The 15,197-nt window shown below is 43.7% G+C and overlaps 1 protein-coding gene across 1 annotated transcript in view; it reads right to left on the reverse strand.

The window, feature by feature from the left end:
* Positions 1–11,643: 11,643 nt before the first annotated feature.
* Positions 11,644–15,197, reverse strand: part of HEG1 (heart development protein with EGF-like domains 1) — a 17,841-nt gene continuing 14,287 nt past the window's right edge. The window contains exons 9-11 of the mRNA XM_009077681.1: positions 14,936–15,023; positions 13,327–13,501; positions 11,644–11,793 (exon numbers count right to left, since the gene is read on the reverse strand). Of these exons, the coding sequence (XP_009075929.1) occupies positions 11,644–11,793; positions 13,327–13,501; positions 14,936–15,023 (413 nt within the window). The remainder of the gene's footprint in view (positions 11,794–13,326; positions 13,502–14,935; positions 15,024–15,197) is intronic.

Below are 15,197 nucleotides of genomic sequence, written 5' to 3' on the forward strand. Positions count from 1 at the left end.
AATGGTCAGGAGCCTAGAAATGACAGCCCAGGAGTCCACAGAGCAGGTAACACAGGGTGTATAGATTGGAGACTGAGACTTTTTCGATATTACATCCCAGGAAGCCTCTGAAAATTGCTAGACAGAGACCAAGATGGAAAAAAGGGTCTCTGTGGGCAGGATCTGGTTTTCCCAAACTCTCTTATTTTTAACTGCCTGACCTGCCTGAGTTCTCCAGTGATGACAGCCCAGGAGTCCACAGAGCAGGTAACACAGGGTGTATAGATTGGAGACTGAGACTTTTTCGATATTACATCCCAGGAAGCCTCTGAAAATTGCTAGACAGAGACCAAGATGGAAAAAAGGGTCTCTGTGGGCAGGATCTGGTTTTCCCAAACTCTCTTATTTTTAACTGCCTGACCTGCCTGAGTTCTCCAGTGGAACAGTGCATTTGTTCAGCTTTGTGCTCCAATAAAATGCACTGCTTGAGACCATTAGAAATTGGATGAACCACAGTGGTTTCCAGTTCCTCCTTTTCAGGAAAAGGTGCAATTTCTCTCACTTTGAAGGTCTGGATGGCCCTCTATCCTGCCACAACTGCCTGTAAAGTCTTTCTGTGAAGCAAACACAAGTTATCCTGCCATTATCAGACATAGACAAGAGGGATGAGCAACCTATCGGTGTATTCCCTGCAAAGCCACCTCTAGTGGCTGTGGAACTGGTCTCCTCTGGCAAACTCCACTGCCAGCAACACTGGCAGGTTATGAACATGTTTCTGAATGCCAAGTAACATGCTCTGTGTGTTAAATACCTCTCCCCCTCCTTCATCTGCTTTTGTTTGATCTTCTATTTTAAGAACAAGAAATGCAGTCCCAGGTACTAATCTCCTATATTCAGGGTAGCTCTCCTTGCATGTAGGAGGGTGAGAGAGACAAGAAGTATTACTCAGTAATTCCTGAGCTTAGGGTTCTCCTAAATTTTTAACTTGCACTGAACCAGGAAACATTGCTGGCTTACAGACAGCAAAAACAGATGTGTGTCTCTGCTGGGAGATGAGTGGTCTCATCCTGCTGTGCCCTGTCAGGTGAACCAACTGAGGGTGCTGAGCCTGAAATGTGGGGTATTTTGTATGCATCTTCCTTTGCTCTTCCACCCCTGAAGCCCTTCCAGTGCAGCTTGCTCCCACACCTACCCCTACTCCCCACAGTGACCCCTGGCAGCACTTGCCCTGCCCTATGGCAGCCTGGGACAGGCTTACGGACCCCAAGGTAGCCCCACATAGCTAGGTGTTCCCTCAGGAGACAGTACTGGGGGGCCCTGGGTGGGAAGCATGTCATGCTCACTGTCAGGGAGCTGTGGGGCTGAGGGCAATGAGAGTACCAGGAGCAGCCAGGGCCCATTGCCCCCAGCTGGGGTACAACCAGCTGGGGTACAGGGCTGCCAGGATGACCAGAATGACCAGGGTCAGAGCCAGCCCTACGGTGTTCTGAGGGGCCCAGAATCCCCCCCATCACTCTGGCTACCCCTCTGTGCCATGCTGGATTCAGCTCCTACCTCTGCTGCTGCTCCCTCCCCCATGCCAGTCACTCATACCAGCCCTTTCGATTCCTCCAGGACCCTTCTTAAAGCTCCGATTTGCCAGGGAGCTGACAGAAAAAGGAGAAAAAATACCTGGGAAGAAAATACCTTGGTCAGTGTCCAGCCTCCACCCCAGGCCACCACCACCCTCCCAGCTTCAGGGGACATCCAAAAATTAATCCCAAAGTCTCATTAGAATAAGGCATTTCAGTGCTGTGAACCCACAGGTAGAGCCAACACCTCCTGACACCAGCCATTTGGGGAGACACCGTGCATACTTCAGGTGGAAATGGGTGTGCAGAGGGGGACAAACCTGGCTGTGGAGGGTGTCTGCAGAGCTGTATTCCACTCATCCTCTGGCAATGTCCATCTTCCAGATCTGGACTCTTAAGTCATCATGATACATTCTGATTTTCCAATGCTGCCTCAAGGTGCAGCTAGACTAATCCAGGTCTATAAGCTCCCTGTTGGCTGCAAAGTGAGTGTGTAGGACCAAGAAAACTTCTCAGGCCACTGTTGAAAACGAGGGTCAGGTCTTCAGCAGGTGTAAATGGTGCAGCTTTGCTGCCTATACTAGTGTCTACTGCTGAGTGTGTCCTGCACATTAAAACTGCTCCCTATAGTGAATGCACATCAGAAGCTGGTGTACTACCCATATTTTTAGACTTCACTTCCACTCTTACCTGGTTGTTTATGTCATTTACAATCACAGCTTTGGCAGTGTGAATCATTTGCAATGAAAAAGGCACCATTTCCTTCAGGAAACAATGCACTGAACAGACATATATCTTCATGTACCAGAACTGTTCATCTCTGCTTGTCCTTCCCTGTCCATTTTGTGACGCACCAGTGGTGACAACAGGCTCTCTCCAGGGAAAAGGAGGGTGACAGGCTTGCCAATTTGTGGTGGAATTAGGAATAGAGATTTGGTGGTTTAGAAGAACAAAGAGATAAATACCAAAACAGGAGAACTGATGCCAGTGAAACATCAGCAGCTCTGGTGAAATTACTGAGGAAGTCAGTAAGTGCACACTTAGACAATCGATAGTTGGCTGTTAGTCCAGACAGACTCACACAGCCACAACAGTTGTGATGTCCTGCAAGGAATTAGAGAGAAAACTTTCTTTGCAGAAATAACTTAATTACTTTCCAGAAGCTGTAAAATCAAACTGTTGTGAATCAAATCTCAGATACGGCAATCAAGAACACAGAAAAAATTACCATGGAATAAAAACTACACTATCTTTAGTAAGAATATACAAGTTGCTCTCTTGCTGATACTTGTTTATGGCAGGTAAAAGAAGAATCAAAGGTGAAAGGCCTTATTTATCTTTTAGAAAGTTCATAGTCCTGTGCAGCCTCATTATTAACCGTAAGCTGCAACGTAATCAAGGGGAAATCATGCAATCACAAGACATAAGTAGGAACAAGTATCTTTTACAGCTCTTCACCTGCACTAGCTCCATACTTTCTTCCTGTGTATTTTTCAATCCTATGCCTTACTACATTCCTATACACCTTGTTATCTCTTGTAAATTTGGTTCATCCACTATATATTACATACACAAGTAGACATGTATTTTGTAATTAGATAAAAGTTTAAAAAAGTCTTCAGGAAGTCTCAATCAAAGTGCTATAGATACAGATTCACCCATAATCGGGGAAGCAGATACACTTTGACTTCTTTTCAGGTGGTTCCTAAGGTGGTTGAGGGCACACACTATAGTGGTTTCAGAGGCACTAGTATGCAAAGTTGAAGTGGGAAGGACTGGTAAATCATGTGTTTGTCCATAACTCTGAAGATATTTTACCTAGTCCCATGGTAATGTTGTCACCCCTCCCTTTGCACTGTCAATTTCCTTAACAGGCGTCAATGTCACACAGAAAGTGGAACAACTTGGAATAGTCTTGGCAACAAAACTGAGGCACTAACAACAGTCCTTCCCTTGCAAATTAGCAGAACTTCAGGATTTAATAAGTTTCTCTCCCCTTTATTTTCCACCAGTCTTACTAGACAAGGAACCGGCATAGAACACAACTCTATACTTGTATATATGCAACAACTGTATCACAATATAAAGTAAACTAAAGTTCCAGGGTGTAGCAGCAAGTATGTTCTACACTTGTCATTCCTCTGTGAGTAGCACCCTCTTCTAAGGCAGTGACTTCTTGGGACACTGCTGTCAAAGGTGAGGAATATCTTACCACAGAGTAAGCTACCCTCTGCAGATGCCGATGTCTTTTTTCATGGCTACTGGAGGCAGATGGTGTGTTCACACTGGCCACTTAACCTTTGGTAGAATAGATGAATCCCACCTTAGCCCCATTTGATTGCTATCACAGTTTTGTTGTACTGCTCTGGAGCAATATAGGAAAAGAGTGTCCCAAGTGAACATATCCACCATTGCTCCAGATGCTCTTACACAACACACCTCTTTCCAGCAGCCTGGGTCAGACTTGATGTTCACTTGGATTTAAGGTGACTTTCTTCCTCTGAGAGACACTCAGCTGTATATTCTTCACAGTCCCTGGTGGCACTTACTGAGACAGGATGGACCTCACTGTGGTCAAGTCCAGTCTCTTGCCCTTGCAAAAACCCCTGCTGCACTCACCTCTCCTGAGGTTTTCCTCCCCTCCAACATGCACATAACTTCACCAATTCCAGCAGGATGAAAAATTAAACTGAGGAAAAACTAAAATTAGACTGAGTTGCTCAGTGCTACCAAAATAAAAGTATCAGAACACAATTTGTATTTCATCCGGGCAGAAGTTTGTGTGGCACAACTAACAGAACATACCCATTTCCTCTTTGCTTTTCAGTGTAGTTATTCAATCAGGAAGAACCACCAGAAGAACTATACAATTTCTTATTTTTCTGGGTTAGATTTCTAATTATAATTAAAACCATTCAAAAATTGCATATGTTTTTCATTGCAGGGAAAGTTAAAGACAATAAAAAGCAGAGACAGTAATATTCATAATTTTATTGTATCCTTTTATAATACTGACTAGAACGCCAGATTTAACAATATTGGATGCAGGTATAAAAATAATCCAATCCTTAAAAATTATATTTTGTTACTACAGTACTGTATAATTAGTGGAGGCTGAAAACATGATACAACTTTAAATAATACTGGTTTGGAAAATGTCCTCAGAACCCCAGTGACTTGGAAGCAAACACTCAGAAATACAGGGAAGGAAATGTAGCAATGTCAAGAACATAAAGCAGGTTTGCATTCAGGTTGATAAAAGAAGCAGAAACAAATGCTGAAAATTCACCTTTAGAAATAGAGGTCACAAACAGTGAGCTTTACTACTGCAATTCTGAAAGCTGCTCAAATAAACTATAATGATTTTACACACCAAGTTTGACCTTCTGCTAGGAGAAAGTCCTGTAAAATTTAACAGGGTTGAAAGCAAATGACTGAGTTCAACATTTTCCTCTAACAAAAGGAAAATAGTAAGTATTTATTCTGTTGGGTTTGTTTTTTTTTTCTTTAAAGTAAACCCATCCTAGCAGATTTTATTGGAGACCTTTTATGTCAGGTGAATTCTATTGCAATGTTCAAGAGAAGTGATCAGTGTTTACTGTATTTCACAGGACTTTTCCATATAGGACTTTGGAGACCCAGGGACTGCATGCTACAGTCGTTAACCCAAGCAAGACTCCCATCCCTTCTAGCACTTTACCAGAATAAATTACCTCTCCAGGTTTTCCTTCAACAAGGATGTTATGGACATGCAACACAGACCAGAAACAGAAGAGGTGTCATCCCACACATGACCTTACAGTACTGAAGCCACACTCATTTACTTCTGCAAAACAAATAAGCATATTCTTTTGTTGTTGCTATTTATTATCCCTTCATGGATCTCCTACTTTTCACTTTCAGCAGTTCAAGGGAATGAAGAATTAAATACACATGGAAGAAGTCCCAAACTCTTACTACAAGCACAAAGCACATACCCCTTCTGAAACTAGAAGATCTTACATCATTTCTAAAGGGTCAAGTAAGAGCGAACTGAAGAGTAGTTGGTATTTGTGACTGCAGGAAGCATCTCTATATGCCCAGAAGATCTTGCACTATAGGAAACAGGTTGGTTAACCAGTAAAGCAACTACACAAAATTCACATTCATTCTCTTCTGAAGAGAGTATTTCAGATCTTGAACCTGTTTTGTTCAATCTCACGTAATACAGGTCCTGCTGCAGTAATAAGTATACTTCTAGAAAAATAAATACAACATGGAAAGGCAGAAACAGTATCACAGAAATAGGCAGAACACAGAGCCATGGGAACACACGCACTACACAAAGGTGACCCTGGTGGTGGAATAATTCAGGCCTAAAAACTTCATTACAGTCCATGGGAGAGTTACTCTAATCACTGTAATGGATGCTGGGTTATATCTGTTGTGTGTAAAGAGGAAAAAACGTTAGTCAGCATAGGAAGAGCATTTTACTAAAACACATGGGTTCTTGTTAATTTCAGGAATCAAACTAAAGATTGAAGATTACTATGAGGGAATGAAAAGTCCAGCTGGATTTGGAATGGATACGGCCATTGACCAGCATTAGAGACAAGTCCCAGGGGAGCACTTGGTGTATCTGCAGCAATATCCAAACCCACTCTGGGGCTCACTCAGGTCCCAGCAAACAACTTTTGCAAGTATTGGCACAAACAATTTCACAATGACAAATACCTCTCTCTAACTGCAAGTTATTGCTATTTTTAAAAGCCTTTACCACCACTCAGTGTGGAGACAGATGCCTTTTAGAAGGCTGTTCACAAGGGATGACTGTGACAGTGAAACTTACAGGAAATGCCACTACAGCATGAGATTCATTGCTGCTAAGAAACCTAATGCTATAAATGTGGAGGCAAAAGGGCATTGACCTGTGCTGCTTTTTCCCCATATAGCCCCATTCAATGCTGTAAGGTTTCAACAACATGCAGAAACCCTCTGATCCCCTGATTTTCCAGTGCAGCTGGGAGGCCTGGCCAGGGCAAGCAGCAGTGCATGGCAAGGACACGGGACACAGGAAGGCTGTATGTTCAAGCTGCCTTTTGAATGATCCCTCAAATCTGCATTTTGCTGATCTGTTCACTGGGACTGCCTCTTCTCTGCTGACTGTCAAGGGTATTCCTGTACCTGAGGGGCTTTTGTCAGTACAATTGGCAGGGCACAACAGCAGCAAACACATGCCTCTTACAGTTTTTCCCATCAAGCAACAGAATTAGCCTTTTTTCCCCAAATTAATTAAAACTACACCCACACAACTGCCCATGGGCCCTTGCTGACTGCCCCCCTAGCTTTCCACCGTAGCCAGGAGCAATAGCAGATTTATGTGCAGCGTGGGTGTAGCTTTTTCTTCCTTTCCCCACATCTGTCTGAAGCACTTGCATCTTCCTTATAGAAAACATGCCAATTCAACCTTATCCTCTTAGATAGTGAAAAGCAATTTCCCTTGGCAAAAAAACATCCAGTGTGCTCAAAAAATTGTATTTTGGGGTAGCTAGGGGTAATCTAAACAGTCTGAGAAATAAGCTACATGTATTTAGACATCTTATAGGGAGTTAGGTAGTGAACAGCAAAGCATCTGCATTTGAAAGTAGGCTTAAGGGCACATGCAGCCCCTTCTTATATCCAGCAGGAGCAACAAGACCCACTCCACTGCCAGGGGATGCCTAATTTATGGCAGACACACAGAGAGGATTGCAGTGGCAGCTTTACACAGAGGCAAACTGAACCAGACCACACCCCTGACGTGGCTGAGCAAGCCCATACTGCTGGAGAGTGGTGATAAACATTTGCACTAAAATAACCATCATAAACTGTGACAAAACACAGTGCACTGCACCCACCCTTTGTGTCCTAGCGGACTTGGGAGCGGTGGTGCTTGGGTGAAGACGGAAGCATCTCAGCACAGGTTGCAGCTGGGCTGGTGGAGACCCAAGGGCTGAATTACCCCAGGCTGCATCTGTCACCTCCCTGAAGACCTCCTGAATCACTGTGTGGGAAAGCACCTGCACTCACCCAGGTGCTGACTACTCCTGCGTAAACCCTTTCCTGCCCACTGAGTGGGGCCTCCTAGGACACTCAGGGAAAACCCTGCTGGTCAGGAGAGACCTTTTTCCTTCTCCTGTGGACTACGCAGTGGTCTTGTGACCCCTTCTCACCAAAGCTAAATAGAAGGTCAGGCTGCAACGGATAAATTCCCATAAGAAATGTCCCAATGTTTATCTCCTTTGGCAGAGAGAAGCTTTCAGTGCAGTAACATTCACTATTTTGGAAAAGGCCAAGTTTTGCAGCCCTCACTCAGAAAATCCTGCTGGATTTACTGAGACCCTTTGTCGCCAGATACAGCTTTAAGAAGTATTCAAAGATCATTAAGAAATTAAAATTAATTAATTGCAAACTTTTGGGTGCTCTCAATTAGAAATAGTCTTATCTCAATTCCACTTGCAATGTGCTGTGAGATAGAGACCAGGAGTTTTGTTCACATAGTCTATATTACTCTGTATAGGACAGATCTGCAGTTGTGAGTTGGTATTTCCTACTTTACCCTTTGTACTTGACACATGTGAGTGTGTCTCCCAGACTATAAACTATATAAACAATTAAATATCTTTGCCTATAAACATGTGCCTAGCTGGTTCCCCGTCCGAGAAAATGCTGGCACATGGTTAAATCATTGCTTTCCCATCATTGCTGAGACACTTTTTGACAAACTGCATTAGTAATCAGGGACAAAGTCCAGTGATTGTATACTTTAGATTTAGATTTAGCATGAATACCAGCTTCCCCTTTTCTTTTCTAACACAGACAAAATCCTCCTCCATACCACTGGAAAGGCTGTTCTTTCTGTCCTGGGCACTCTCAAAACTGGAGGCAACCCACCTGCACAGAAATGACCCTGCCAATGCCCTCTTTGAAAGATCTCACAGCACAGCAAAGTCCTTATTGCTCATCAGCCAATGGATCCTGTGCAATTAAGAGATCAGGTGCTAAGGAAAGGGAGAAGAACATCATTTGTGGACTGGAAACACTGATCAGTGTGGCAGGGAACAGCTAGCTCTTGTGCTTTACCTCTTACAGTATTTTGGATACTGTAACCACAGTTTTCTTTAAACATAGCTCCTTAGGCAGCTGTACTTCCCATAAGCATCCATTCCTTTCCTGCCTACAGCTGAGATAAGCTGTGCACTACTACCTACAATGCTGATTATGGACCAGACATGCATGAAGTTGCTTGTATTGTCACCATAAGTACATGTAAGTACAAAGATTACTGCCCCAGGCATCCATTAAGCTCTGTTTTTCTGCAAGGTCACACTGCTACATATTAGATAAGATACCTACATAGTAGATAAGAGATGAAGTCTTCTCAAGCACATCTGCGGTGCCTTTCCTGCCTTGCAGTTTTGAGAAAACAAGCAACTGTGAGCAGGGATAAGAAACCTCTCAGACAACACAGCTAATAACTGCCTGGTGCCACCTCCTCTTCCTCTGGGTACCTGTCACTCACTTTTGATAAGGAACATAATGGCCTTTCAAGTGCTGGGAAAGGACCTTGGAACACACACCACCTGTAGGATGCAAGTACCTGCCCTCTGATGGACAGCTACATCACATCAGGTTTGCCTCCAGTGAGAGGCCACAAGACACATCAGCATCAGTCCTTACTTGGGGTTAGGCACTTTGGGGGACACACCCCACGATCCTTAACACTTCAGCGAGCTGAGCTACCTTATGAACTTACTTGTAGGCTCTGTGTCTTTTAAAGCCTGGTGGGGGAGAAGGGAATATAAACTTATGTATGCACTACAGAGATGGTGGGTTAATGGCTAAGGAATTGTTATTTGTTACCCTCATATAAACAGCCACCTAGAATTCAAAGCACAGTCACAACTGGGGGAAGGATCTGCATCTGGATACTGTGTCTGGACAGGGTTTGGATGACTCAGATAAACAGTGCACTAAAGACAAGTGGTAAAATATACTTCATTATATTTCCTGCATGTGAGTCAGGGCAATCCCAAGCACAAATACGGGCTGAGAGAGAATGGACTGAGAGCAGCCCTGAGGAGAAGGACTTGGGGTGTTGGTTGACCAGAAACTCAGCATGATCTAGCAATGTGTGCTCACAGCCCAGAAAGCCAACTGTGTCCTGGGCAACATCAAAAGCTGCACTTCCAGCAGGTTATTCTGCCCCTCTACTCTGCTCTCATGAGACCCTACCTGGAGTGCTGCATCCAGCTCTGGGACCCCCAACACAAGAAGGATGTGGACCTGGGGCAAGTCCAGAGGAGGTCACAAAGATGATCAAAGGGCTGGAGCATTTCTGCTATGAAGACAGGCTGAAAGAGTTGGGGCTGTTCAGCCTGGAGAAGAGACAACTCCTGTGAGACCCTAGAGTAGCCTTCCAGCACTTTAAGGGGGCTACAGGAATGCTGGAGAGGGACTTTTCACTAGGGCATGTAGCAATAGGACAAGGGGGAATGATCTTACACTGGCAGATATATTTATATTAGCTATAAGGAAAAATTCTTCACTATGAAGGTGGTAAGGCACCGGAACAGGTTGTTCGGAGAAGTTACTCCATCCATGCGAGTATTCAAGGCCAGGCTGGGTGGGGCTTTGAGCAACCTGATCTAGTGGAATGTGTCCCTGCCCATGGCAGGGCGCTGGAAGTAGATGGTCTTTAAGATCTCTTCCAACCCAAACCATTCTAGGATTCTATGATTGATAAGATTTCTTTCAACACCCAGTTCAGGTCAGAATACAGTCCATGAGCTTGCAGTCTGATCTTTGGCGAGAAATGCAATGACTTACATTCTTTAGCTTTTGCTAATATGAATTAACACACCTACAGGGGGAAACCTGCCTGGTCTGAATTATTCGAAACTAGGATGGAAGAAAGCAAAACACTTCAACGTAAGTAATCTTTGCTATGCTAGGATCACGTTTTTTCTCCCCCTTTAATGCAACTGACTGCAGTGAGCCTTATTTTCTAATGTACTGAAAGCCTCCACATCTCCTATAGAAGTCAAGGTGCACTGTGGAGGTTTAAAAACATTATGCCCCACCTTCAGTGCCCAGAATTCAGGTTTCTCTGCCCAGCCAGGGCTACCACATTATTGCTCCTTCACAGATTCCTCACAAAGAGCATGCTGAATTCCCAGCTCATCTTTTTTTTTCCCTGTGAGCTAATATTTAATACTATATTGCTGTTTCTACAGGCATTGAAATCCCTGAGGGGAAACAGCCCCATAAGACCCTATATGGAAGTGCTAGGATGGCATGTAGTGGCATCACTTCTGAACAACACTGATTGACAAAACAACAACATACTCAGACTTTTCCCTATATATATAAGGTTTTCAAAGCAGCACATGGGATCAACTGTGTCTTTTTTCAGTTAAAATTGCAGTGGTATAACTAACCTTCCTGTACTCCTTGAAGACAATCAACCCATGAATTCAGGCAATTTTGCCAAACACTTGGCTTCAGCAAGGACCCAACCATGTGGAGAACTTCTATCAGTAAGAAGGTGGGGGCCAAAAGATACGCCAGCTTCCCTGTCATGTACAAAGCATAGAAATGCAGCAATGTAAGAGTGAGTGCAAAAACTTGCCCTACCAAAAGCAGTTGCACAGTGAATCTTTGTATGAAGGCTGGCTAAGATGACAAGCACAGGCAACAGAGAATGAGATCTGTAAACAAAACACTCCCTAGTGGTATTCAATGCAGAGTGCTGGGCACAGTTCATCTGCCTGTACTGCTCCAGGCTTGCCATGTAGCGTAAAGAGTGAAGAAGCAGCACAGAATGAATATGGAGTATATGTGTTAGCTTCCATCTGGGTCTTATAGTGATGTGCACCTTGAGCCATTCCCTCCTCCTCCTCCTCAGCAAATGTAACCAGCCTTCGGGGCAGCAATGCTCCGCATGAAGTTCAAAGTCCTTCCTGTTAAATGGGAAGAGTAAGACTGATGTGGCCTGAACTACCCAGGAGACATTGTACCTGGGGATCAAGGGCCACAAAACTGTCTCAGTCTTCCACTCCCTCTCCACTCTCTGCTAAAAATAGTCTCTTCTTCTGGTTTCGTCACTAATGAAGGATGGATTGTATTGTCCAGGGTAGATGCATGAATGTCGAGATCCAGGCAAACCAGTGTAGGGAGGATAAAGTCCGTTTCTTTCCAGTTCAGGATTTCTCAGTCCAGTTGGCTGTATTAGCAAAGAAATTAAATAAAAAGGGTCTTATTCTCACACTCAAATCCTCCTTCAGGCACAGCCTTACCACCTCTCCTAGCAGTTATTTCAGTAACTAGAAGGAACAACATGATTGCTAATGATCTCTATAACCTAGAAAGATTTTTACTGTGGGAGTTACATATTGCCTGAAGGGATTATTCTGATGAAATCTAATTTCAGCATCTGGTCAATTAGCAGACTTGAAGTTTACCTGACTCCACCAAGTGAAGTCTAAGTACACAGTTAATTTTTAATCCAAAAGAATTCTACTGATGAGCTCAGGTGTCAAAATAACTATTATGAGTAGGATATTGTCCAGAGCCATCCTTAAAAGAAACACTACTAGAAAATCAAAGTTAGTCTCTTGCTTTGAGTGTTACCTGGGAACACTTCTTTCCCCATTAACCATAGGTACCTCCTCTCCCAACACAGGCCCTTAAATTATATGTCAAACACAAAATGATCTGGCCTTCCTTTCTTTTCCCTTCTCTTATTTAAGTAAATCTCCTGGGGTCACTTGTTTGAGGAACAATGATGTCTAAGACTACAATCCTTTCACCCAGTAAATAACATCAAGTCACTTGGTTCGATCTGGTAAAAAGCAGATTCATTCAAAGCCCTCATCATCTACTGCTTGCTAAAAAGTTCCCCTTTCTAGTTGCCAGCATAATAAAAGTCTTTAAAAAAGTATAGGAAGCGCATTTTCATTTCCAAATATCTCATTCTTAGTGGAAGCAGGAAGGGGGATTATTTCTCTTTGTACTGTGCAATCCATTAAACCTGCTTAATGGAAAACTTAAAATACAAGCCAGAAAAAAAGGTAATGCTCTCTGTTCTCTGCTCTGGAAAACAGGAGTCCAGAATATGTGATTTGGGTGAAATCCTGTGACTGTCACTCGTGTGAGTAACCCACACACACCTTAAGTACACATTGCTGCAGATAAGTGACAGATGGTACACCAGCATCAGAGCTCTGGATACAGAAATTAGCAGATGGTACCAGCCACGACAGCGAGTCTTGTGCTCGTGTCTTTCTGTGCCCTACACAACCTATTACTCCTTGTTCTTTCAGAGCTGAAGGGATGCTCCCTATGTACCTAGGAGAGGGAAGGAATGGAAGAAAAGAGGGGTCCTCGTTGACCAGCATCTTCCTATTTTGGGGTGAAGTTCCTCAGGCAGAGGTCTCAACCTTCCACATCATCAGTGAGGGTGGATGGGAGGAAACTATCTACAGGGATCTTTCTCTACTCTAAGACTGGGGTTTTTGGACACCTACCAAAATGTTCCCAGATATTTCCCTAAGGCTCTTCCTAATGCCATGTCTTTGTGATATTCACCATGTGTAATAGCTAGAGTCTGTAGGACTCTCAGAGCCTTGCTGTCTATGGAAGACATTTGCTTTGCCCTTTTATCTTGCAGGAAAGGGTTCTGTACTTCCAAAAATAATGAAATATGTCTTTCCTGTATCAGGCACAAAGGGTTAATAGTTAAGCCATGGATAGATACCGAATAATACACATCTGTCATCTGCAACAGGTTCTTGGTGCTTCCATTCTCCTGCATCTCGATGGTCTCTCTGCCCCACTCTTGTGCCCGAGGGTTCTTCGGATATTCAGCGTAAGGTGACATCTGGAAATCCCCACTCTTGAAAATCAGTTTACTTATGTCATTTTTATTCTTCCTGTTTATAAAAGAATGAGTGAAAATGAAAACATACCACTTGTCCTGCTATCTTGTACACACTTCTGACATTATCTCAGGAGAGATCATTATTTCATGTGATGAGCCTTGACTGGGAACATAGATCACCTCAGAAGGACTATAGTCCAATCTTCTGATCTGAAGTCAGATCATGCTACTCAGGGAGATTTGGTGAGATTTGAAATCTCCAAGGATGGAGATGGAATAACCTGTCTGAGCTATCTTTTCCACTGCCTTATGGTGCTGTTGGTGAAAGAATTTTCCCTACCTCTAGGTGTGAGCCTCTACTGTTTCAGTTTATGCCCATTGCCTCTTGAAAATGTGTGTGTTCATTTGAGTCCTTGAAAAAACATGGAAATCTAGGAAGAACCCCCATGCTATGTAAGTCTCCAAGTGACTAATTGCAGCACTTCTAACCACTACGTTAATTCCTAAGAAGGACCTTCAAAGAGTCAGTCTGAATGACACTACATGCCCCTACCCTGTATGGCTACCATGTTGTATGAGTGGACTTTGGCAACATTTCCAGTTTGACGCAGAGTACTCTCCAGGAAGTCACATAAGCTGCCAAAGGCCAAGTCTCATGAGAAGACCAGTCCATCCCTGCAGAGACTTACACTCTGGGGCATGGAGCTGTGCTGGCCATCACATCTCCTGGCTGGGGCTTGCTGGCATCCAGCTGGATCAAAACACAGGGTAACAGGGGCACAGCACTGTGCCAATCAAACCACTGCCATGTCTATATTACTGTTAAATCCATCTGCCAACTTTATCAGAGAGCTTTGAAATCCTGGATTTGGGGACTGGAATGGGAGGGAGAGGGTGTTACTGTAAGGCAACCCTTTTCATAATACTTAAATCATGAAGCAGAGGTTCCTTGGCAAGCACATCTTGCCTCTAGTCAGAAGCTACCTGCAGATATGGGAACTACATGTGTATATGTCTGTGTCTGAGAGAGACACAGAGTGAGAATACATCCAGGACTTGTCCATAAAGGAAAATGAAAATAGCTTTAAACACACTCAAAATCCACTTGAGAAATGGCAAGTAACCTCTTCTGTTGTCTAAACTTCTCCTTTCTGCTTAGCTTGCATTTTTGGAGACTGCTCGCTGGCTTCAGAGCCTTACAGCTCTGAATGAGAAGGACTCCTTTGCCTCTCCATCCTTAGAGGACATGATTTCTAGGTGTATCTTTCAGAGACATCCAGTTCAGCTGTTTAGCCTGGCTGCTGGGGTAAAAAAATGATATGCCCCAAATGAAAGCAGAATGGGATACTTCAGTATCTCTGATTAACCCACTTGCTTAGCTATGCTATGTTTTCACCTACGTTTGGTCCTTCAGAGTTCACAGCAAGTGTGGTGTAATCCACTGAGAGGATACCATGGATGAGCCAGGTCTGGTGGTGGTACCTACCGGCAGCAGGTGACAATCAGTGCTATGCCCATGATGAGCAGGAGTCCCCCTCCTGCAGCTGCAATCACCACGGTGATGAGCTGATATGCTGCAGACAGGAAAGACAGAGACTCACTTAGAAAGAGTGATGTGATTTTAAACACTAATGTCAACATATCCACAGTCCTCATGCAAAGGGATTAACTGTTTATTTCCCATCTTCCCTCCCTGTTAGTCATATTGGCTTAAGTTTTCAAGTGAAATAGATCATGTTGGGGATATC

This window comes from Acanthisitta chloris, unplaced genomic scaffold (genome assembly GCF_000695815.1).
Source record: "Acanthisitta chloris isolate BGI_N310 unplaced genomic scaffold, ASM69581v1 scaffold37056, whole genome shotgun sequence".
NCBI lineage: Eukaryota > Metazoa > Chordata > Aves > Passeriformes > Acanthisittidae > Acanthisitta > Acanthisitta chloris.